This window comes from Channa argus, chromosome 9 (assembly GCF_033026475.1).
Source record: "Channa argus isolate prfri chromosome 9, Channa argus male v1.0, whole genome shotgun sequence".
NCBI lineage: Eukaryota > Metazoa > Chordata > Actinopteri > Anabantiformes > Channidae > Channa > Channa argus.
Window position 1 is genome coordinate 10387311 of NC_090205.1, and position 25271 is coordinate 10412581.

The 25271-nt window shown below is 41.0% G+C and overlaps 1 protein-coding gene across 3 annotated transcripts in view; it reads right to left on the reverse strand.

Moving 5' to 3' along the window:
• Positions 1–19825, reverse strand: part of dachd (dachshund d) — a 91841-nt gene extending 72016 nt beyond the window's left edge. For 2 of the 3 annotated variants that reach the window (XM_067516370.1, XM_067516369.1), the window contains exon 1: positions 18871–19824. In XM_067516370.1, the coding sequence (XP_067372471.1) occupies positions 18871–19427 (557 nt within the window). In that variant the 5' untranslated portion in view covers positions 19428–19824. Of the gene's footprint in view, positions 1–18870 lie in introns of all 3 variants that reach the window. The other variant, XM_067516368.1, reaches the window with a different exon arrangement.
• Between the last annotated feature and the right edge of the window lie 5446 nt (positions 19826–25271).

Sequence of the window (25271 nt, forward strand, 5' to 3'; positions counted from 1 at the left end):
ATTCATGTCCAGAATGAGATTTGAGTAATCACTGTATCACAGAGAAGCTTGTCAAGCTTAGCGTGTCAGCCTGAATATATTATGCTTAGTCTTTTTTTCTGAAGAAATACAAATAAGCTTTTCTGCTTCTTAAGTATCAGCCTCTAAGTGAATGAAAGGACAGAAGGGGCCACCCAGTCCACCTGTATACAGAGCACTTCAACATATGCGGAATTACACAAGCAGCCAGGAGAAAATGACTCAAGCACGCCTTTATTCTCTCATGCAAAGCATCCAATCTCTCGATTGGATTTGCTTGTGTGCATATATGTACGTTTGTGTGGCAGCCTGACCTCTTGACTACTAACATGCGTGTCCTTGTGTCCATGTGCAAAAGTTATTCAAAAGAAGAGGTATTTGATTATATTGTGTTCACCTATCCAAGTGATCCAAATGATTTGAACATAGGAGCAGACGGGCACTACGGAGCTTACATTTGCAATCTTATACCGTTTAAGTGTATATTGGAAAAAAGACAATCTCGCTTATTGAACACATTCACCCTGGAGGGCAAACTGCTACGGTAATGAACACCACACTCTCAGAGAATTACAGTGTCCTTTATCCTGCTGTAGTGGAGGATGAAAAAGGATCTGGCCGACATGTACACACAGACACATACACACACGGGCAGATAAAAGGGAGGAAAAGAAGAAGAGAGGGAAAAAGAGTAAACACGCATTTCAAGACCCCATAAACCTGTAAACAAAATCTGTGGAGCAGATAAATTATAAACGCCACAATGCAATTAAAGCCAAATTCAATTTGAGCACACACTGTCCATCTGTCACGGTGAAACAAAAGCCGAGAACCTCCATTATTACCAAATCCCCGCTCCTGTTAATTTGCTTGCTGGGAGACTTTTCGTTTCTAGGAGCGGGCTGTACTTAAATGCCAGGGTTGCTCACTCAGGACCATGTCCTCTGAAAACAGCCTCCAGATGCTTCCAATCAGTCTTCATCAAACTGCAAACTCTTTAAAAAGAATATTTATTTTATTTTTTTTTCTCCCTCTGATCTAAATTAGGTATTTTGTTCAACAACAATACAGCAAAACAAGGATACCTCTAGAGAGGGGCACAAATGTGAGAAGGAGGAAGGAAGAGAGGCACCAAGATTAGCAGTTAAAAAAAAAAAAAACAGAAAGAAAGCGAAAACATCTAAATACAAATTTGTACTGGAGTGTGCTTTTTAAAAATGCTCTTTTGATCACATCGGCATGTCGTGCAAAGCTCCTCTAACAGGTGAGAAAATAACAGCTGATACAGTCACAGTGTGCATCTAAGATCTTTAGTCAAGCTCTGGTGAATCATTGTGTACGCTTCCTTGGTCCTGGTGAAATAGAAGCGCTCCTCTTCCTAATCCTGTTTGGCCACTTTAGAATGGGAGATAGAGATCTGTGCCCCAGAATCTGAGAGTGGGGTTCAAGGGACTCAGCTTTCTGTGCTTTAACCCAGTGGGGGAAAAAAAACAACTATCATCTTCAAAGGTTGAAGAGTGTGTCAATTTAAAATCAGAAATGTATCTGGCATCTTTATGCTTCTTAAACTACAATACATCTCGGCTGATTAAAGCACATCAAAGACGGCTCATTCATTCCTCAGAGCAATGAGGGGAGATTTTAATTGCAAAACGTTAAACCTCACAATTAAAAGCTTTGTGCTACTCGGAACTAACCCAAACACAACCATTAAGAACAGCATACAAATTAGTCTCAACACGAATGAGACTCGGGGACGAGGATGGTACTAACAAGTGTGCTACGCAAATGGTAATCTTCTATCAGAACCATCTCAAGGCATTGTCCATGCTATTAGATAGTGGGACTACAGATGGAGCTGGGCTTTGCGTGATTTCTTCTTTCTCTCGGAAACAAACAATAAAGCTTAATAAAAGCTGCACATTATCGTGTAGATCGTTTTCAAAGACAAACATAAAGACTTGCATAAATTAATAAAAAAAAAAAAACTGCACGTCCACATTAATGTGGAGAATTCGATGTATGCATGCAATCAAGTGCACAAACACACAGACTATTGAGGTGTCAGTGTGTCAGAAAGGGCTGTGCCTGCCATGATAAGAGGCTGACAATGATACTGTACAGCTATTAGGCTCGAAATAGCCTGCCAATACAAACAGTTGTCGGGCCAGCCCATTGTCATGCTCTGGATTTACAGTGAAGCCCAAAGAATTTAGTCAACTGCACTTTTGTAGGTAGTTTCCTGAACCTATTCACAACATTGTTTTTCTTTAAAATATTGAAGCATTAATTTAGAAAAAATAAACACACTGCAAAGGTGTGACAGTAAGTGAATAGATAAAGCCCGCTGTTACCTTGCACACACACAATGCACACCGATGCCTCCCTGTAACAAGCACAGAGCCCCCTTTTACAACCCCTCAGAGTAACAACCGTGTCTAATTAAAATTCACATTTCAACCAAAAAGGGAAAACAAGCCATCTTTGAACAATCCCGTCCGTCCTCGCCCTGGTCATGAATTTCAGATAAACACTGCGATACACTGTGAGTAGTGCCACATTAATTAAAAGCCCTGATAGACACGACTTCCATCTAACAGACCTATCAGGAATTAAATTTGTATCAGCAGAAGAAAGAGCAGTTGAGGGGTCCCTCAGGGGGATTAATGAAACAGACTTTCATAGAGGAGTCATCAGAGCCCTGGGCAGAGGGAAGGAGGCAGGGAATAAAGGGCCAGCAGCAGGATGTCATGTGTGGGACCGTCGCGTCACTGACCTCTCATTTCATACTTTAATAAAGTCGCACCCAGGTGTCCTTGATGCCTTCCAGTCGCCCAGGGCTCTGGGAAAAGCTAAACAGGAGGCAGCCATAACATAATTCTGAAGGCTCGCCCCTCCCTTTCTGCGGTGTGGTGTTATACGTACATCTACGGTCGCACAGACACACAAGTAAACACGCAGACGTTGCAGACGCTTACTGATATGCTTTATGTTATCTTGATTATACAGATTTTAAGCCCTCTATCAAGATGAAATTGTGCTTTGGTTGAGAAACATGGGGCTATTTCCTCATTGAAGTATTTACTTGAGTGCTCAACTTGTGCAATACACAGTAACAGTGTTACAGCAATTTCTGCAAAACAAGCCTCAAATTCTGTTGAGTTGGTACAGTGTTTGCCATGTCACTTCAGCTTCATGATTTACTATCATGTGCAGTTGGTTACAGGAAATTGGAACAGCACTGACTTTCTTCTGAATTGTGGTTGAGACAGTTTTCTGTTGAAAACAGAAGCAGATTATCTCGATGAGAAGGCAGCAGATTTAGAGATGTACAGTATGCAATATGTTATCACAACACAGTCAGCCCAGACAGCTGCTATCTGTCATAAACCCGGCCTATTGTTGGGCACACTACACAGCAACATGTGACCTAATCTAGATGAGCAGCCACTGAGCAAATACAGAGTGGAATGGTGTCATTTTTTAATAAAGCTGTTTTATGGACTCCGGTCAACAGAGCCAGAGGAACAGGCTGAAACTTCCTTGTGCAGATGATATGGCAGTAGGAGTTTCATAACTTCCTTTGCTCAGACAAGCCTGTGGCAAGTCTCCTAACAGAGCACAGTGCAGCAGTCAGAGAGAGCGAAAGGAAAGAAAAACGCACGCCTTATCAAGATTTTACAGAGCCATTTCTTTAATTAGTTTTAATATTTCTTGTTTAGATAATGTCAGCCAATTGACAATTCGGTCCCAAACGGCACAGGGGGGGAAACTCTGCACTCCTCTGATACAGAGAAAATGGCTGATTAAAAAGATTGCATATTTAATTTTATTTAAATGCATATGCATATTTTGGACAGGAATCAAATACCTTTGCATGCACAAACTTTCAGTGCTGATCTTATCGCAAATGTCTGAACTGTATCACACCACAGTATTTGTTAAATTCACAAGTATACTGTTGAAGAAAGAAAGCTATCTCTGAGACATTAATTGTGTAAACACACTCATAACAGCTTTATGCTTTCCTAGTGTTACGTGCTCTATTTGCCGCCTGCAAGGCAATGTGTACGTGAAGAGTCTCCACTAGTGATGGAGTGGTGATGGAAAAATAATTAGTGTTGCTGAGGAAAAGTTTCCTCTCGCTGAGAACTCAGGCAAACACACTGGGCCTCAACCCCAAAACAATGTTGATCAAAGCACGTAAACATCTGGAGCAATGAGACTCCTGCCTTTGGAAAAAAGATATCTATTTATATTTTTCCAAGATTACAACTAAAGACAAGCAGACACGAGGAAACACCAAAGGTTTAGATACTGTAGCCTACCTGCATATCCCCCACCTGTCTTACTCTAATCTTTGTTTTTTTCACAATCCTCACTCCCACATTAACACATTCTCAGGCTTTTGTACTCGTGCCGCCTCTCCCTAACCACCTATCTCCACCCTCCCCACACACACACACCCCCACCTCCCCACCCCCCTCTCCGTTCTCTCTTGCACACCTTTTCTCTTTACCGGGCAGCAGGTGTTGAGTGGTTGTGTTTACTCCCCCCCGCCTCCCTCCTACCCTTCCCTTCTCACTGAGGCTCTCTTTCCCTTTCTCTCTCTGTCTTTCTATGTGTGTCTCCCTCACTCTCTGGCAGCTGGCAGGAGGAGGGAGGAGGCTATAACAGCTGCACAAGAGGGCGGATGGAAAAAAAAAAAACACACACAACGCAAACAGCTCCAATCCCCTCCGGGTTGTCAACTCCAATACCCCCAACCTCTGGCGTTTTTTTTAACCAGGCAAACAGAGGGAAAACTGTTGCAGTCAAAAGACATCATGGTCTCCATTCCATCAGCTCTACCTGGTGATCTCAGCCACAGGGAGCAGAGTTTACCCTCCCTGAGGGTCAGAGTATGGAGCGCATGAAAAGCATCCACTTAAATCCACTCACTATCATTTAATAATTCGGAGTTTGAAAAAGGTGTCACTCCCAAATGGAAATTGTGCTGGAGGTACTTACATCTGTTGGAGAAAAACAGAAAACAACAGACACCATCAGGGTGCTTTTTTCATCCCTCTCAAAGTCTAAGCTCTGTGTGTGTGTGTGTGTGTGTGTCGTTTTCACAAACAGCATCAAAATACATGAGATCAGCTCTCGGGCTTTGTTTGGCCCTGGCAAGGTTAGGCCAGCCTCATTCCAAATTTCCTGAGGGGGAACAGAGAGAAAAATGATTCTATGCAGATAAATCACTCGCACAGATCAAAAGACAAATCAGTGGCAAAGACAAAAGATGCTGACTTGCAGAGAACAATGGAGACAGGGAGACGTAGGTATCAGAGGAGCAGGCCCTAAGATCCCCGGCCCCACTCAATCAAACCTGCTAACCAGGGTTTGCATACTAGGTCAAACAAACTCTGCTTCTGCAAGACAGAACGTGTATTTAAACTGATCTTGTTGAGGTTTTCTTTTTTTTTCTTTTTTGTTGAGGCTGCTCTGAGTGTTTTGTTTTGTACAAGCACAAATAGGATTGAGTTTCTGGCTTTGCAAACTCATCATCTAGGTTTGATTTAATAGCTACCCCGAGACTGGGAGATGTCCTGGTTTGGAAAGAAAAATGAGAAGAGAAAAAAAGAAAGGGGGTAAACTATTTGATATAGAGCATCAGTGTGTGTGGGTAGTTGTGTAAGTACATGCCTCTAAGGTTTGATTGATGCTTCAGCCTGCCTTTCTATAGTTCGGCATCTAAGACAAGAAGTCCTGTCCCATCCAGCCCTTCACGCATCACAAGCCCACAGTCTTCTATTAACTTCTTCAATACAAGCAATAAATAAATATATGGAATCCACAACTCTTTATCATCCACTCATTGCTTTAGAGAATCGAGGTGTCACAGAAAAAGGAGCCCTTTGGGAAGCAACATGTAGGAAACAAGAATCAGTGGGGGTCCCTCACTATTTCGCATTCTGATCAAATTGCAACACCAAAACCAAAAGAGGCAACACATCATTTTTACAGCTCTGTTAAAAAAAATATTCTCACAAAAGGAAAAGGTCATGTGAAAAGCACCTTGTGACTTAAGCTTTTAAGCATATTTTATAATGTCCCTTACTAAATTATGTTCAAAAACACAGTTTAAGATGCACCACTGACAGACATTATTTGATCCCCTCCTCTGAGATCCATGTATGATAACACATCAATTTAGATTAAGGTGATATGAAAGAGAAATGTAAAACAGATTTCAAGGAGGAGGAGCTGGTGCATTTGTGATGAATAAAATAATATTAAAATGAACATGTTGAGCACTGTCACAATTGACCTGTGAAGTGTGCTTAACAAGAAAATATTTTAAATGAAAGCACTAGGTGTAGATAGGTTGTAATAGCGGCCCATAAAATCTCTGCACTCGTCCAAAAATAAATAAATAAATGTCACACTAGTCTTGAGATCAGGTTTTACTCATACATCGTTGGGGATAAGGAGGACGATAAGGTCAAAGGATTTACCTAATAGATTTGGATAGAGGGGGAGGACTCCATTCAGGTGTCACGAGGAAGATTAGCATGAAAATATAACTGTTAACTGGAGCTGGGTCGAGCCCCTTGATGAAACTGACCCACGTTCCACACTCCATTCGTTATCTCCAGTCCAAACAAGTGAGATTTGATACCGCTGTTCTGGCCTGGAACAGAGGGAAAAAACAAACCCACTGCCACAACAAAGACAGGAAATTCAGCATAGATTCCTACTTCTTTCTTTTCTCCCGCCTCTCTATACCTAACAATGCCGGTAATGGAGAGAGAACAGTGCCCAGAGCTGGCAGAGACACCTGCGACATATTTTCTACCCCACATCACCCCCCACCCCCCACCCCCCAACACACCCACACACGCACACACACACACACACTACAAGCACCCCCGTCCACCCTCCCACTCTTCCCACCCCCTCGACATTAAAGTCCTTCACAGAAATCAGAATTTAATAAATCACCCCAGAGCCTGACAGAGTTTATCTCCGGGGGTCGCCTCCACTGTGCAGAGACTCACAGACAGACAAAGCCCGGTCCGATAAGATGTGAAATTAAATACAGTTAGCAGTTTGAGACAAAGGAGGGAGAGTGTCACACCGAGCTTAAACGGCTGGCTGCTAGTCAGGGCACATACACATGCGCGCACATACACACACAAATGCTACAGAGACGGCGGGGTGATTCATTTCAGGTTTCCTCTCACATTTAGCCTCATTTGCATCATCCACTGTCAACATATCGCCTCTCCCAGATATGTTCAAGAGCTTTCATTAGACGTCCGGGGGATGACATCCTTTTTACCCAGATGCACCATTATTAATCACTAGCTCTACTCCTATGTGGACTCATCTCCATCACGGATCAAACGCTATCTGCCTGTGTTTCCTTTCATTCAGCAGACATCCCTGACATCAGCCATCACTGCAGCTAAAGGAGACTTATGGGAGTGTATTGGGGCTCAGACGACCTTATGAATGCGGTACATAAGCATTTAGTACTGAGAGGATATAAATGTGAGGATTTGTTCGACACCGGTAGGATCTGTCAGAGCAAACCTCTGGCAGCCTAGCGCACAAAGTGTACGGCATACCAACTGGAGGGCTCTGTAAAACAATTAGTGTTGCTTTAAAAAATGAAGCACGCAATATGAAATAACTGCCTGGTGTTATAAAGAGGCATGATTGCAATGCTTTTATATGAGTATACAGTAATATTCATTTCAATTAGCTGCGGTCTCCAATTCGCATCAGGATATGGCCGACCTCAGCTGTTCAAAGCTGATTTTGTTTCCCTGCTCAGTAGTTAAGAGAAAGCACAGTCAGGTTTCCAGGAAGGAGCAGTGTGGGTTGTTTAATAGGCTTAGCCTGGTTGTAGGACCTGACCTTTCGCTTTAACAATACTGAGGCCAACGGGCTTGGGCCTGCTCTGGGAACACAATGAACCATGGGTAAAGCCTAATCTTCTCCAACTCCATTCTCGCTGCTGACCAGACAGCCTTCATCCACTGCCTCTCTTTTGACCGAACTTATGTTTTCCTGTTGAGAAACAAAGCCAAGGCTCTGTCAACAGGCATGGCCTGGCAAGACCCCGACTGGGCCTCTCAAACAGAGTCCCCGAGGGTCCACAGGCACCAGCAGTCCACACTCAAGAGTGCTGCTCTTTAGAATGTCGAAAACGAAACCAATGCTGGGTGTCATCATGCATTCTGATAACATTTTACATCTGAGAACATGATCTCTCATGATCTCTTTATAGTCAGCCCGTCTATGATTTGATGGGCTGCTAGGAATCGTAGGCTTGTTATTACAGTGCAGCAGTTAGACATTATGAATAACTTGATCCTCAACTTACAACATCTCACATATAGTATGTTCAACCATCAGCTACAAACCTTTACCACGGTAGCCACATCAATGCAAAGTCATTCTCTGTGTGAATTTGGACTTTAAGACATCAAAGTACAATAAGGACAGCTCAGAAACTTAACATTAAACAAGTGCTACTAAAAGAAGTGCAGCGCAGATCTATTTTAGCCATTTCATCTAAAGCTCTCCCATTCCTTAGTTTAGATTCTGTGAAAGGCTTTTTGGTGGGCAACATCAGCTCAAATAATACTTGCCTGCCTAACACGCAGCAACAGTATAATCAAATGGCAGATGTGTAAAATAGTTTCTATTATGTGTCAGTAATATAAAATATAACACACGCATGCACACACGTGCACACACTTAGGACTCTAGTCTCAGATGACTCTGAATGCCCTTATACAAAGACTATTGCTGTAGCAAGAGCACATCAGGTAAAGCAAGAAATGAAGAAATACCTCAGAACACAGACATGTCAGATGCTGCATCACTTTTAACTTTTCCACATGTTTGATCTAAGCGGGTGCTGACAAGGCAGTTCATTCCCAAATATGTTGTGGTTGTATTTCTCCTCTGTACAAATTATCGGCTGTGAAAGGTTGTTCTTTCTTTACAGTGCAAGTAAACTATACAAAGAGGTGTTTGATCTCTGAAATCCGATTTCTAGCATTGTCTCCAGTTCCTACTGTGGCATCTTAAAGGTCAGGAGTGAAAGGCCATTTGATAACTACAGAAAGACCTTTTGGCTTTATTACACTGCCTTTCATCTCCTTTCCTGCGGAGGTTAAAACAAAGCATTGCATCTTTTGAAAAGAAAGGATAAAATGGATCGCTTTGGAGCCTCAAGCCCTTTTTTTGTCACAGAGGGAAGTCTGGCATCCAGTGTACAAGGAAAAGTCTAGTGGGATATGTTTCTGAGTCTTCTTAGGCACAATTAGCATATGTCCCCTCAACCTTCTACTAAACCTCACAATGAGACCCGGAAATCGTTTTCAGATATTATTACCACTCAAACGGGGCATTGCACAGATCATCTAAAGCATTCACACACACATTTATACAGGTGCATGCAAAACACACACACACTCAAAGTTCAATGACACCCACTTCCCAGTGAATATTCCTTTCTTTTTAATGGTAACCTTGGGAGACGGGCTGCACCGGCGCGACACTTAACAGCCACTAGTCTGAGAAAAATGTTTTTGATATGCTTGTGTCATTTAATCATCCACATTCTGCCGAGGCTGTGCAGGACAATTTTGCAGGATATTAACTCCCAACTAAACCCTGGCTTGTATCATTTGTGGGGCCAGTCAAGCAGGAGTCCCAGGAGGAGCAAAGACTTCCTCCTCACAGTCATAGTAATCTAAGCTTGACTGGGAGGATACCACACACACACACACACACACACACACACACACACACACACACACACACACACAGAAAGACAAACACAAAGCTAATAGACAGGTAGAATGAACCATAAAGGAATGAAGGCATAAGGAATGTATAGCGTAGCTGACGCATGCCCTTCTTTATGGGCAGTCACAAAAATAAAAGCATTCAAAATTCTGTATGTATATGTATAGATAGAGTTTTACAGACAGCAAAATTACTTCTTTCTACACTAAAGTTAGAGACTGAAGAGCATTCGTAAAAATGTCACTTTAACGTGATCCATTTGGACAGATCACATTGCTTAATGGGGTAGGAAATTCATTTTTCCTGCTGTGGAACAGAAATAGTGGATGATGTGATTCTATGCAAAATATATGAAGCCATTACTAGAAAAACGCATGAGTTCCAATAGTTGGAGGGAAAAAGTATCTCATTGCATGGAGGCTATCCCTATTCTTCTATTCTTCACCAGAGAGCGTCTCTTGCTCTCTCTCTCTCTTTCACACACACACGCACACAAACACACACAGAGCAAAAGACAGCAAAGGCAACTGATGAAAACCATTTTTGTTCTATCACAAAGAACTAGGTCACCCTCTCATAATTGTCAATCATGCAATAAATCTCTCTGTGGCACAAATGAATACGGCATTGGAAATGAGACAAAGCTTATTGGCATGCTATGTCAGCTTGACTCAATTCATCCTCCTTTTCACACAAGACCATTCATATGTGAAGTTGTGTAAGGATGTCTCGCTCTCTTTCACACTCTCCCTCTCTCTCACACTCACACAAACTTGTTCCCGCTCTCTCTCTCTCTCTCTCTCTCTCAAACTAAGCATCTAACATCACACTTCCAGCACAAGCAACGCTCCTAATGTGAAAGTTACACAGGGTTAATGTATGTGGACAGACCATTCCAGCCAAGGGTTGCTTTATTATCATAACCATGTTTATTTCAATAAAGAACATTTCCCGCTGTTTGGTTCGGCACTAGTGTGGAATGACTATCCACAAACACAAGTAACTGTTAAAACACGTTGGCATTAGAACATGCATGGAAAGAGTTTGATGACTTGAGATCACGGTTAAAGTGACTCCTACATCACAAACGTTATTCTTCAGCTGTTTTTTTTTTGTTTTTTTTTTTACATGATTAATACGTGAGCCATATTTTTTTGGTTTGTTTTAAAATGGAGCAAAACTAAAACTTATGTTTTTAATTCATGAAGCCGAACTGCAGCATCTCCTCACGTTTCTGCTGACCTCATAGCACACCAGGTGTACAGTAGTCTGTTTCGCGCTGCCTGATTGGCTGGCAGCATTGGCTTGACGCAGCACTACAGCTCCATCCACATAGGTCTGTGTCACGTCTCTGAGGACTGGACTGTCACTCTTTAAGAGCAGGGTAATAATAGCCGGGCGCCACAGCAAGTGGTGGCACAGGCGATTTTAAAGAAACATCAGGGAGACGGTGACATTTGAGTCTACGAGGAGAGAAACCCAAGCACTGCAGCCAATAAAGACACCCACTGATATTCTCACTAGGCTCAAAGGAAGAGATATGGAGGCAGAGGGAAAGGGTGGAAGGCAAAGAGAGATGTCAGTGTTAGATGAAAATGTGTTGACCTGGTGATATTGATACCCCACTCATAACCTCTACAGGTGTGCAATGCCATCAGAAAACAGCTCTGGGTGTGGGTATCTCTGTGGATGGAAGCCAGAATTGCAGACCTTATCGTTTTACACAACACTGAACAAGTTGCCTAGTCCGCATTGAACTGCTGACAACTATGATCCTGATCCAACTAAGATCCTGTATTGACCACGGAGCGATTGTGCAACTAACACACAGCAGAGCAGATGATCTTTTGATTTGAATGCTTTTCTTTCCCTTTCCACATGAATGTCAAATTCAGTTGAAAAGAAAAGCAAAAAAGGTTTTTTCCTGTCGGCTTATCCTGTGAGTTCGGGTTCGGCACACCGGATCATTTTGTCCACATGTTGATTTGGCACAGATTTGCCACCGGATGCCCTTTTGGACGCAACCCTCCCCAAATTCTACTTGGCTTGGGACCGGCACTGCGCGGCTTGGGATGGGCCTGTTGGGGGTTCTGTGTCTCGCCCAGGGACATTTCGACATGTGGTCGGGAAGAGCGGGGCGAAAACCTCCAACCCTATGGTCGGTAGGCGTCCGTTCTACCAACTGAGCCACTGCTGCCCCGAAAAGAAAAGCTAAAATATGAAATTATAAAAACAATATTCATATCCTTTATTTGACTGTAGGACCATTTTAATTTGTGACTTTTCTCATTTAAGAAATATTCTGCTGAAGACGACCTTATGATTAATGAGTGAATTCTGATTGAACACAGTAAGTATGTGAGATTTCTTTCCCATCTTTTGAAAGGCATATCTGGAACAATCCGCTGATCAGTGTCCAACCCAGTGATCTACACATGACCTAAATATAACCATCTAATTTAGGAAATTGACATTTGTAGCACATTTGTAATTTAATGCGCTGATTTTTCAGCAAGTAGAGACACGAAAAGTGTTTCATTAAAATTAAGTGACTTTGACATTAGCTTTCCTGTCATCATAATTATTCACTGATGCTGGTTTTCTTTTAACTAAATCCGTGTTGTTTATTCAGTTAATTTATTTGTAGAATTTCACTGCAATGAGTGAATTGAACACCAGAGTCTCTGAAACTCAAAAAGCACACACAAGAGAGCATTTTAGTGTCTAGCCTTCTGGCTCAACAGGAGCTCATTTTATGCACATTGTTAGTTATAATTCAATGTAACAAATTGACTGCATTAAGTGTTTCTGGTGTCTAAGTGAATTCAGACTTCACATAAATAGCTGTGGGGCCATTTTCTTAGTTTTTTTATCGCATGATAGTGACTGAGCAGATGCTTTGAACCACCATAGAATGTGCTGCTAGTCTCAAGTGTCATTAGCTTCAGGGCTTTTCCAGCTAGTGCCAGGTAAAGATTAGATAACAATCAGCCCTTTAATAGATACTGTTGGAGGCACTGGAGCCGTTCCTGTGCTGTGTCGTTCATCTGAAGCTAACACCAGAAGAAGAGTGTGGAAACCGATGTCATTTCCTCCCTGGTTTCTTTTCTGTGATGTTCCACTGAGCCCAGCAAGGAGCACGGCTGTTATTAACACGTAACTGTTGGCACAAACTAGAGTTTATTGTTCAGTCCGTCTGTGTTTAAGTAGGTCCAACTGAAATTTGATGTGGCAATTGATATCAACTGCATATTATTTGAATTTTAGGGTTTTTAAAGGTTATTAACGTTTTTTTCATTTTAACAAAAATGAGTCTTTGCATGTGTCTGCTCTCAAATCATCTGCTGTTAAAACTTAATTGCTAACTCTCAACAATACCACTTGAATTGCAAGATACTCTCTTTATATAAAGGAAGGTGCATCAGTTAACTCTCAGTGAAATTAAAAAAAGAAAAGTTGTATTATATTATGATTACTGAAATTCCAAAAGGACAAAGAGCTTTTTGTTGGATGGCATTCCTTTCTTAATACACTTCAATTATTAAGGAAAAGTCCTTTGTAATGAGTAAAGAGCTCCAAAAACACTGACACTGGAGAAATAACATCAGCATGTTTACTCAGGAGAAGATTCATCCCTGATAGCCTCCACTAAAACGAAGTGAGGGAGAAAAAACAAGTGGAGGAAATTTGTGGAATCCCATCTGAGATTGCTTCCCTGATGGATTCCTTTTCCTGTCAGCTCAGACGAGAAATGAAGCCAGGGAAAATTAACTCCTGATACAGCTACGCTGAATTAGACAGAGAAGGGGGAAAAAAACCTACACACTTTTTAAGGATTCCAGCCTTGTCATTTTCAATTTTCTGCTCTTTGGACATGCTTGTATTCAGATTCCCCAACATCTATTCGCCATATCAATCCTAATTAGACAATCTGGGCCCACGAAGGATGGGAGCAGAGTTATTTGCATAATTTAATCATAAATACTCAGTGATACATATTTCCAAATGCATTTGTACAATTATCTTTTCATCCTTAGGGCAAAAGTATTAATATGATTAGGCAATAATTCTTTAAAAAAGGGAGAAAATAGGAAACCAGCAAGTGTGCAGTCTTTTTAAACTCCAGCTTTGGGCTATATGAAAAATTAATTAATTTCTGAAGAAAATCAATTTCTCCATGTGACCATATTAGACAGAGCCAGGCAAGGGCCTGCATTCCTTCTCCAATCAGGAAACCTCATCTGCTCCCTCTAACTTCTGTCAGTAGCATTTAACATCCTGGTACAAGCGTCAGTGACTTTTGCTATGCTCCCTAAATGTGCTATACTGTGAAGGAGCCAGTGAGTAAAGACAAGCCAGAGAACTCTGACTGGGGAAAGAGAAGCAGAAATCAGAGTGACCCAAAATCTATTGCTGGCCTGTCAGGAAATCGGCCTCAAGTGTAAAACCATCAGGTAAAATCACCGTTAACAACTCTAGTCTAATGTACTGAATAAGTCACATTGACAGACATTTTGATCACCTTAACTCTCTTATCTATATAAAAACAATGCCTTAAAGGACTGGCAAACATAGAAAAAAAAGCCATTTCAATACGCTGAACAATGTGGAATAAACTCGTGTCAATTTGTGGCTTTAAAACATGTCATTTTTAAAAGAATTAATTGATAATCCAACTGCTGTTGAACATCCAGTAAAGGCTTGCAAATAAGAGCTTGGACAACTAATGCATCCAACAGACAAATTAACAATAAGAGACTCTTTGCTATGCAAATGGCCTCAAAATCCACAAATGATATTAGACAGTGTCAAACAAAGCCTCTTTAACAAGAGAAATCTGTGGTTTCATTAATCTTGGCAAAGCTTCATTGTAAAGCTACAGAAATATGATCTTAAATAAAAAAGAAAATTTGTGTTACTTTTATTAACTGAGCTTGTCTGTGGATTTTAAAAAACTGTTTTAATTTGCACTTGCTCCAGTTGAATGAATGTCAAGTCAATAAAGCAATTCTGATTTTCAAGGAGACTATTTATTTGCAAAAAAAAACAACAAAAAAAATAAAAACACCTTGCCGCCATCTGCCAACTGCACAGTTGACTTGAGCACATGTACTGTACCTAATCAAATTTAGCAGAGCCCCACTGAAGGATTAAAACTTAAAATGCTTTTTTTTACTTCAATAAAAAAACAACACACAATATGAGGGCCAATTTAACTTTCAAGAAAGTACTTGAATAGATTTGGATTTTAAACAGCTTTGTATACCATTATCTCTCTCTCTCTCTCTCATTCTGTCTCACTTTCTCCCCCGTTCTCTCTTGCCTGTCTTTCTCTCTCCCCCTCTCTCTAATCAGGCATCTGTCACTCTGTTTTTGAAGTTATTATCGCCCAAGCTCCCTCTTGGATGTGGTTGCTGGGTGACGGGTATCTTAGCACCCACTCTGACTGGGAATGATTTGAATGGAATCCAGAAATCTCCCCTGAGTACCTGTAAACACATCCGTGCGTTGTAGAAAACAAATATATTATAAGAGAGCTCAGCAGAGGAGAGGAGGGAGAGAGACAAGCTGGCACCCTCAGTGGCAGCTCACACTGAGCGCTAAACAAAACAATTACCGTCATTTGCAAATATGTGTGTTTAGGCATAAACACTCTTGAAATAGGAACAAGAGAGGTGATAGCTCTCATAACACTTGCTGTCATATCAGTAACAATTAGATATTTTTGTTAAAGGAAAAGTCGCTTCACTGTGACGTGACATAACAGTTCAGAGTCGAACCTGTTTGACTGAAACGAGCCGAGGAAAATCTATTTAAGAAAGGCTTGTAAGTGAAAAGCCGTCCCATTCCCAGTGGTGGGACATTGTCTGGGGCGTGTGGTTAACCTTCAGGGGTAGACAATGATTGTCAATTAACTGCTGCATTTCTGCGCCCCAGCATCGGATAGCCTGCCTCCACAAAGCAAACCAATGAGAGATATGCGATATCTCTGCACCACCCCCCGCCCCCCATGTTATAATAACCTTTCAAAGAGTTCAAGTGTCACGCGGCAATAAGAACCTTTTCCATCCCACCGTAGGGAAAATGAAAAGGAAAACAAGTAGCTGGAACAGAGGGCTCCTGGAGGGCTCCTGGAGGGCCAGAGTCATAATGTAGGGGAGATTACCGAACCTGGATCAGTATGGTAGCAAGAGTGAACCCTGCTAATCTGGCACAAGAGCCCTTAAGAAAATGAAGGGGTCGAGAATGAGGATATTTCTAGTATCTTCAAAGATTAACAGAAATTACTAAAATTCAGTGTCACTTGTTAGGCAAAAAACAAAAAGTTCAAACACTCACTATAAAAGCAGATATTTTTCACTCTCGGTTATCACATTTTTAATCTATAAAATACAAAAAAAATAATAATCTAAAATCAAAATTCTAACAAGCACCCTTTTCCATTTAAATGTTTTCAAAGTAAAAATAGTAGGTAACAATTTTGTTAAAGCTTTGTGTCCACATCAAAACTAAATCAGCGGGATGCTGCAGTGCTCTGTGATGCTATTCACATTCATACTGTGTGCAAAATGAGAGTAGCGTTGTTTTAACACAATAGACCGTGGGTGGGGAAAAGCAGCATGTGAAATAGTAAGACCCATTGTACAGGAGTATTATTCACTTTATTGTTACCACTCTGCCACTGTATAAAAAGAGTAGTGACATTGCGGTAATAGGGAGAGGAAAAGCTAAACTATCTCAGGCAGCAGGCTGTTGTTGTGTAACCTGAGCGGGTAAGCAGTGAACTCAGATACTTTTTATCTCGCAGTAAGTCGGTGCAAAAAGGAACATCGACTGTGGAGAGGGAACTTGTTTTCACCTACAGGGCAACCTGTGTCCTGTTTACTCAGTCTGATCATTTTGTCAGCAGCAATTCAATGACAGACGGAGTAAAGCACACATCCTAGCAAATAAAATCAACTCTTTCTAAGTAACAGAAGCCTTTTATCCAGCGGATGCCTCACTGTTCCATGATGTAATTCTCCAAATGGGGCAGGCAAGCAGGCAGGCCGGGTCTGAGTGATTGATTTCAGCCCCGCACCGGGAGAACCTGGCTGCTTTCAAAGACAATTACAGTCCTGCCCATGTGCCCGTAATAGCCCAGCACTTTAGCGTCATTAAAGCGACGCGAGGCACTGCATTATCCTTTAACCCCATCGCTGGCCATCCCCCCATTGACAACCCGGAGAGTTCAACCACATACTTTGTCACCTGAAGCCCCACGCCAGGCTTGAGAGGAGGATAACCGCACGGTATGGTTCTCTCTATAGAGAGAGGAGAAGTGGGGGGGGGGGGTATGTTCTGCTCCCTTGGTACTTTATGTAAATGATGCTTAAGCACCAAAGTGCACAGGTGAGTGGTTGAGATGGTTGCTACTGGAATATGGAACCGCAGCATATTCATAAGCTCCAAATATTGTATGTAAATGTGTAAGGCTGTTTTTAGGTAAGCATTAGGAAAGAGGCCCTGTTCATTTACAAAAAAAACAAACTACAGGTTATGACAATTTCAAATATATAAACTATATGAGAAAATGCATTATCATAAAAAATGTTAACTTGTAATAATAGCTCTCTCAATGTCTTCCCCAAAATGGAACTGAGTTATTGGATTTTTATGACCAGGCTAACAGTGGAGTTTGCAGACACTGCAAAAGTATTCATCCTTGTCATTCATATAGGCCTAAATGGTACAAATTAATACATAAAAATTTGCTGTTTCCAAAACTATTTCTGTGTCTGCATGTGTTTCTGTGTGTTTTTTTTTTCCACAGGTGGTTCTGATTCTCAAGCATGTATCTGAAAGTCATAATTAAGTTGAACTTCACACTATAATTTTCTAATTTTCCAAAGTGCTGTATAAATAATGCTGAAACAACTAGCACTCAAAGTGTTTATTGCTCCCCCCACATTTCCATCATATTTGAATTTCCAGCTCATCTCTGGGTATGGGATCAATAAGGAATCAATCATAGTGACAGGTAAGATGGTAAATTTGACCAGGCTGAACCTTCCTGTAAGACTGAACGATACATCAAAGCTAGGAGCAAAAGGACAGTAAAAACGGCTTTTAATCAAATATTGATCCCACTTAAATCATTCCATGTTAAAATATACAAAGCTTTAAATATTTTATTTATAGCCATGGGGTTATAGATTAATTTTTTTGCAAAATAATTTTTTTATCTTCTCTTTCTTTATTTAACATTACGAATGTTTTATGGGGGGACACTCTAATAGGTGTGTATTTGTGTGTGTGTGAGAGAGAGAGAAAGAGACCCTAATATTTACTGTGTATAAAACTGGCTTTAAGCTCCTTTAAGCTGTGAGATGCTTAAGGAACGTACTGTCTAGCAACATTATCAAAACAAATGATACATTTATACAAATTATTCCATGCCATCTAATCTGGGTTTGTCTGGGTTTATGTTTTTAAAATTAAACTTCTAGCTGAAGTGCCAAGGACCAATAATAAGGCATAACATAGTTTTATCCCAGTCACTTACAAATAAGGAATTAAGGAATAATTGCAATAAAGCATTGTTCATAAAAGATGATAGAAAATCGTCTTTGCAGTGGCAACTGTACACCTGAAGTTTATTCAACAGCTTAGGGAAACTCAGCGGAGGTGCAGCCTACAGTATCGATTCATGTGTTGTGATGCAGACAGCCTATCCGTCGTAGCACAGCTTTGCCCTGCACGTGTTAAAAAAAAACTTTCCCTGAACTTTTTTTTGCCCACTGATGGCCTCTTCCCGTCCAACAGCTACCAGCACGTTGCTCGGATGCTCGGATAAAGTTTGTGACACGCACGCTAACGCATATTCACACACTTGCACACATTAGAACAATCGATTAGTGCATGGAGCTGACCAGCTAATCATATCGCTTGAGGCACTTGCTTTAAAGAAGGAAAAATGTCTCCCCCTTTCCTACTCCGGCGCCTTTACGCGCAGCTGTCCGTAAAGACATTTAAACCAAAATGTCACAGCTCTCCACTAACCTCGCATTGGTGCAGTCGTTGTACAGAGTCTCGAAGTCTTTTCTGGAGATGAGTTTACAGCGGTTCACCCCCGGCTGGATGGCGCCGAGCCCTCTGAGGATGCGGACCTGCTCCACATTGCACACCACCGGCGTGATCTCCAGCCGCTTCAGCTTGGTGTAGACCGTGTGCAGTCCGCCGACCAGGTGCTTCAGGAACAGATCGAAAGCTTGCGGAAGGCAGATGAGCTCGCAGCCGTCCACGGTGAAAGAAGCTACTTTGGCACCGCGCAACTCGACCATCTTGCACTCATTGTTTTGCGGTATGTTTTCAACAGGCGACGGTGTTGAGTAGACGGGTTTACCGGGAGGTAGAGCCGCGTTAGGGGTCGGGATGCCCGGGCTGCTGGTGGCGAGGAGCTCTGATCTGAACAGGTTCTGTCCGGGTCCAGATGGGGGGGCCAAGGATGGAGATGGTGATGAAGTTGTCGACGGCGGGGACGTCGTCGCGGAGGAGGTCGAGATCGGAGGCGGTGGGACCAGAGGAGTTGGTGGGATCAGAGCAGCCGGCACGGCCATGGTCACCTACAGAAGGGGAAGAGAGTAGCCGAAGTTCAAAGTATAAAACCCAGCCTGCCGAGACACCCCTAAATGAAAGAATCCACGAGAGTTTAGCTCCTCAGATAAGTTGGGAAGTAAAAAGAGCTGCCGAAAAAAAAAGGCGTGCTGAGTGAGGGCTTTTGGGGGGGCTGAGCGGCGGGACAATGATCAAAGATAGGAGGAGGAATGACAGGAGGAAAATGAGCTGAAAAGTGCAGCTCCGCTCTGTGGATGAGTTGTTGTTGTCACACGGTACAGAGAGGGAGGAGCTAGGGGACAGTGGAAGCCTTTGAAGAACAGATAACTGGGCTCCGGCTGCCACTGAAATGCTTCAGGTCTGTTCAAATGCTGCATTGTTTAAAACACTTTATAAGAGAGATGCGGTTATGTTGCATCAGACCTGGATAAAAAAACATTGCACGAAAGTTTTGTTTCGATTTCTGTGCCGTGGTCAGAACACTGCGGCGATACCTGAAGTTGCACTTTGACTTATTTGTGGTTCTTACAGCCATGCATGTTACACCTGCTGTCCAGCTGCAGCAAAACCACATCGCTCCTAAATTGAGAAGTGATTGCTCCAACGAGAACCCATAGCTCCGTGCACAATAACCCGAGGAAAAACTTTTTGCACTTGCACATTTTACAGAACTCCTGCAGACTCGTAATTTAAGTTTCATTCAGGCATTAACACTGCAGTGGGTTTTTTTCCCACTGTAGTTGTGATGTCATATCTCCTGTTCTAACTGAGCATGCCAGCATGAGTCACTGTTTAAAGTAGGTTCTATCTGTAAGAAGGAAAAGAAGGTTTTATTTAATTAGTCCTCAGTCATTGTATTTACACAGTCAAAGTGGTTTTAGCTTTTTGTGTGAAGTAAAAGCATTTCGCAACATGAGGAAATGATTGTTTGTGTTTGATTAAAGTTACATATGTAGACTTCAACACTAAAGTACACTGTACTAATTAAAGTTTGATCACTAATCTCCAACAGGGTGCATTGTAGAGTTTAGATTATCAATGTACGGTGACTCACGTCAGCAACTGTTTCCCACTTACTTTTCAATGCGAGAATAACACATGAGCTGGTGAACGTGCCAAAAACTGTTTCCTTTGGCTTATTTCTGGCACCTCTGTTTGTAAACTAACTCTGACTAAATCTGTGTATTGTTAAATGCATTACATCTGAGTATATCAGGTAGTGTGAGAAAAATCAAGCACTTGTGGGAACTGTTATGTGCTAAAAACATAGAAATATTCACACACACACACCATTAAACGGTGCACATTTACCTTTCGAGCGCCTTGCACGGTGATGCAGTGTCAACTTTAAAAACGCTGTACACACACTGCACAACTCCCAGCCAGAACGCCAGCTTGTTCAAGGTTTGTGGTATTTTATGAGGACTTAGCCCAGTTGACACATGAAGTCTCAAACCGTCCCTCAATCTGAACCTCAGACAGCACAGTAAAGAAGGAAAAAGGCAGAGAAGGGAGGAAATGCAGCACTTCTATCATGGGGGTCAGGTTCATGCACAGCCGCTCATGTTGAGTTGAAACATGTGTTCTGAACCATCCTGTCTGCTGAGGTTTGATGTACAGTAGCTCGTGATGTACAGGCCTTTTTTTTTTTACAGTCAGCTAGTGTAACACTACAGTATGCAAACATGCAGCAGAACTACCTTAAATTCCATTACCAGATTACACCCTATTACAAATAGGTCTTAGATGCTTTGAGTACAAGAGCAGTAAACAGAGCTTAACCTTTATGTGTCAATAAAGGCAGAAAACCATAAAAGGACTTATTTGACTATTGCATTTTTCCTTCCAATAAACCAGTCTCTATAGTTGCACACATCTTATATTATATCTTATATTATTATTATTTTTTATTCATTACCAAAGATGTTTCTGTGCAATAGTCTTCACCTTTACAAGCTGGTGAAACAGATCTTATTTTCATTTTGTGTTACTAAAAACATCAAGTTTGATACTGGTCATACAGTACTGTGTTCTTAGTAGAGTATCAACCTAAAGTCAATTTAAGAGAAAGCATTTACTACTTCAGCTTAAGTAAAGAATTTTAAGTGGTACTACTACTTGCAGTGGAGTAATTGTTTTCAGGCACTTTTACTTGAGTGATGAGTTTATGTCAGTTGTCAGTCGGTCGTGAGACATATACATGAAAATGTAAAACAGTTGTGTATTTGTTATGTGTTTGTACTAGATAAAAAGAACTTTTAACACTTGTGTATTCTTTCTGGGTGGAATCAGTGTAGTGCACATTAAGAACGGCGTTGCTTATCACAGTCTGCATTCGCCTTTAAATTTTGTGTATTCGTGTTGTCCTGTTGTGTCAGATCAGCTTTAAGATAAGCAGTGTGCCGTTTCAAAATTATCATGCAGGGAAAGAGGTAGCTTGTAGTGTAAAAATCAATAGCTGCTTAAAATTCATTGCCAGGCAATCCATTTGCCCTTTATGTTGCTAACCTTTCACTTAAATATGCACCATATTAAGATTTCATTATATACAATGAATGTCACAACAGTTTGCCCACTATTTCTCTTGTTTGCATGGGTTAACTGCAAATCATTGTGCTTGTAATGTCTGAAAAATGACTTTCATTACCGTTATGCTGGAAAAAAGGAAAATATATGATCCTGAGTAGCCTAATAGCTATTAAAAAGCACCACAGGATGTTTTAGATACAAAGGCCTTTCAACAAGCTGGGTGGGCTGCGTGTATTTGATGCCTGTTATGGTGCAGATCACAAAAATTGAATCAGTATACTCGCACAGTGTGTTATGCCACGATACTTTCAAAACCATTACTATCATGTGGGAACCTATCTTGGAAAGAAACAGCGTACTAAGAAGAGTTCACTTGCGAAAGACCTGTGTCGCATAGTGTGTGTCATAGCGGAGAGAAGCACCAGAAGTTTAAAACTGTTCTTGCAAAAATTGATGACAAATTTAGAAATTAGAACAGTTAAAGTTTCCAGCATGACTGAACACTTGGTCAACTTTGTCACATGGGCAGTTAAGTTAGGAGTTTTGTGTTAGTAGTGCACAGAAGTACAGTACATGTGGATGAGATTGCGGTAAACAAATGACTACGTCAAAATGTAATCACCCAGTATGATGTATGGCATCAGGAAAGTGTTTGAAAATGTATAGATATGGGGAAAGACTTGTGTGTGATCAATGACACAGTATATTGTTTGATGTAATAATTTATTCACCCCATAAAGCTTTGATAAAACAATGTTGAAAAGCAATTTAAATTGAATTCATTTAAATGTCAATTCTCATGGTTAGGATTTTTCTATAATTGGCTATTTAATTAAAATAATTTCATAGTCATTAATACAGCCAGCAACTTGTAGCGCACTGACGTGTTTTAATTACATGGTATTAACAAAATTGATATGCTTTAGAAAGCATGGTGAATAAGAAATAATTAGACCAATCATACATCATCCTCTTATGGACATTAAGTGTATCACAATATAATTGATGAACTTAAAAAATGAGAGAGATAAATAACTTTAATTGTACAGAGTTGGTGTACAGAGCTTGGAACAAAGAATCATACTCACAATGTATTATATTTCAGAGGCAATTCATTATCTGTAACATCACTTAGCTCTCTGTGCCCAGTACTCTCCCCTAACCTGTGATTACATGACATTTGAAAGCAGGGATCCTGTGTAGTCTTTTAAAATGGCCTTTTACCTAGTCTGCATAAATCTTTAAACTGCTTTTCTGCATGGGCAAATAAGAGGAAGCGAAGCAGATTCAGACATTACAATCATTTAGATGCTTGGAATAAAGCACTTATTGATCATGAATATTTGTTTCTCCAAGGTTATATTGCCTTGACCCTGTCTATCCATAGACATCGTCCAAGACAAACATGCCACTTGAATTGAAGGGGGGGATGTCAGAGAGCACTCGTGAAGAGTGTGTGAGGATGTTCTGCACCAGCCACCTCATTTTCTTCCCAGTTACAAATATAACTTCATCACCATGGAATTTGGAAAACTTCCAGAAATCTCAGTTTTTGTTCATTTCCAAACATTCCAATGACTAATTTAATCAAGAAAACAACTGGCAGGCTCACTGATAATAAAAAAAATATATGTTAGTTGCAATTCCCGTCTGCTTAAAACAGCATTTTTCTTCGCAGTTAATGTTTGCATATTTGCCGGCTAATTCTGGCCACACGTGTATGTGTACGTCACGTGTACGTCATATGTAAAAAAAAATAAATAAATATATATATATATATATATATATATATATATATATATATATATTATAACAGCACAAAACAACTGAAGGTCAGAAAGATACAACAAGGAAAACAGTTAATGTTAGAAAAAGTTTAAAAAGTAAGTCAGAATTCCACTTTAGCAGGAATTCTGGGATATGAAGTAACTGGGGTTTTTTTTTACAGAATCGCAACTTCTTGAAGAGCATTGACACTTAAAGTAACTTAGGCTATTGAAGTAAATCTAAACAGTCATGCACGGTGAAAATGGGTAACACACCTGCGCAACCTTCCCTCTCTTGATACACCTGCAAGGGGCAGGGGCTGGATTCAGCAGAGCTAATAGAATGCCTCTTCACGTAAAGTACTGTATGTAAAAATAACAGCTTTCTGATAATGTAACTGCTCAAAACAGAAGCAAATAGTGTTCACTCCATTTTCAAACAGCCAGCCTCACCAATAGTCCCACAATTAGAGTAGTCACGACCCACATCCTTCAGTACTTCACTTGATGCAGCGCAGCTTCCAATATAACTGCGGTGCAAGAAACAGAGAGATTTGTGGATATCTAAATTGCTAAAGCAGAAACCTGTATAAACAGCGGTAATTACCGGGCCATTGACAGTCTCTCAGTGTTGTGCTCATTCTGCCACAGCCGCAGTGATTAAAATGAATCCTCATCGACTTCTCCATTAAAGCGCTGGCAGGAGCGATCCTGTGACCTTTCCCCATTGATTGAACATAACAATCACAATTCAATTGTAATGCAAAGAGAACATTTGTTATAATGTACATGAGATGCATGAGCCATTTCCTGGGAGCAGGGAAGGGTAATCAATGGAGTGACTCTTGGCGTGATGCAAGGAGAATGAGGCAGTGTTTGCAGGCCCTAATTCATACAGCCTGAAGTGTATGATGGAGGGCAATAATATGCATGTAAACACTATGATTTCTCCCTGGTCATCGTTCAATAGGATAACAACAAATCCTAATTTCAATATTTATATACACTAACAGTCCAATGCTGCTACGATTGGTAGTGACGTGCATGTACACAGTCTGATACACTTCAGAGTCAATCAGAGATCAAAGTCTGATACATGGCACATGGTGGTATCTCCTCCAAATAATATATGTTTCAAGAACAAGGATTTAATGTGACATATGACTTCATATACAACAGGTTGTTGCCTTAAAACTGGTAGAATCACTAAGCAGAAGACAGAGTGCCCGCATAAACCTATATACTGTACTACTGGAAGTAAAATGCATCTATAGTTACTGTTCTAATAACAGTCAAGCAAGGACAAGCTTGTAAAAGCATAATTACTAATGATTAGCTAAACACAAGCCAGTGAAACCACAGCTTGCACAATCCGTGTGCCATAGAAAAGAAAAGCATGAGTGGCATAGCAAACCATCACTATTCAGTCCCGCTTTAAAAGCTGCACTCGATCGTGTCTTTCAAAAACTGTCTTATGAAGAGTGTATGCGAATGATGTCCTTAAGGGATTTCTTTTTAGAATCAGGAGATTATAGTTTACACGGACATTAA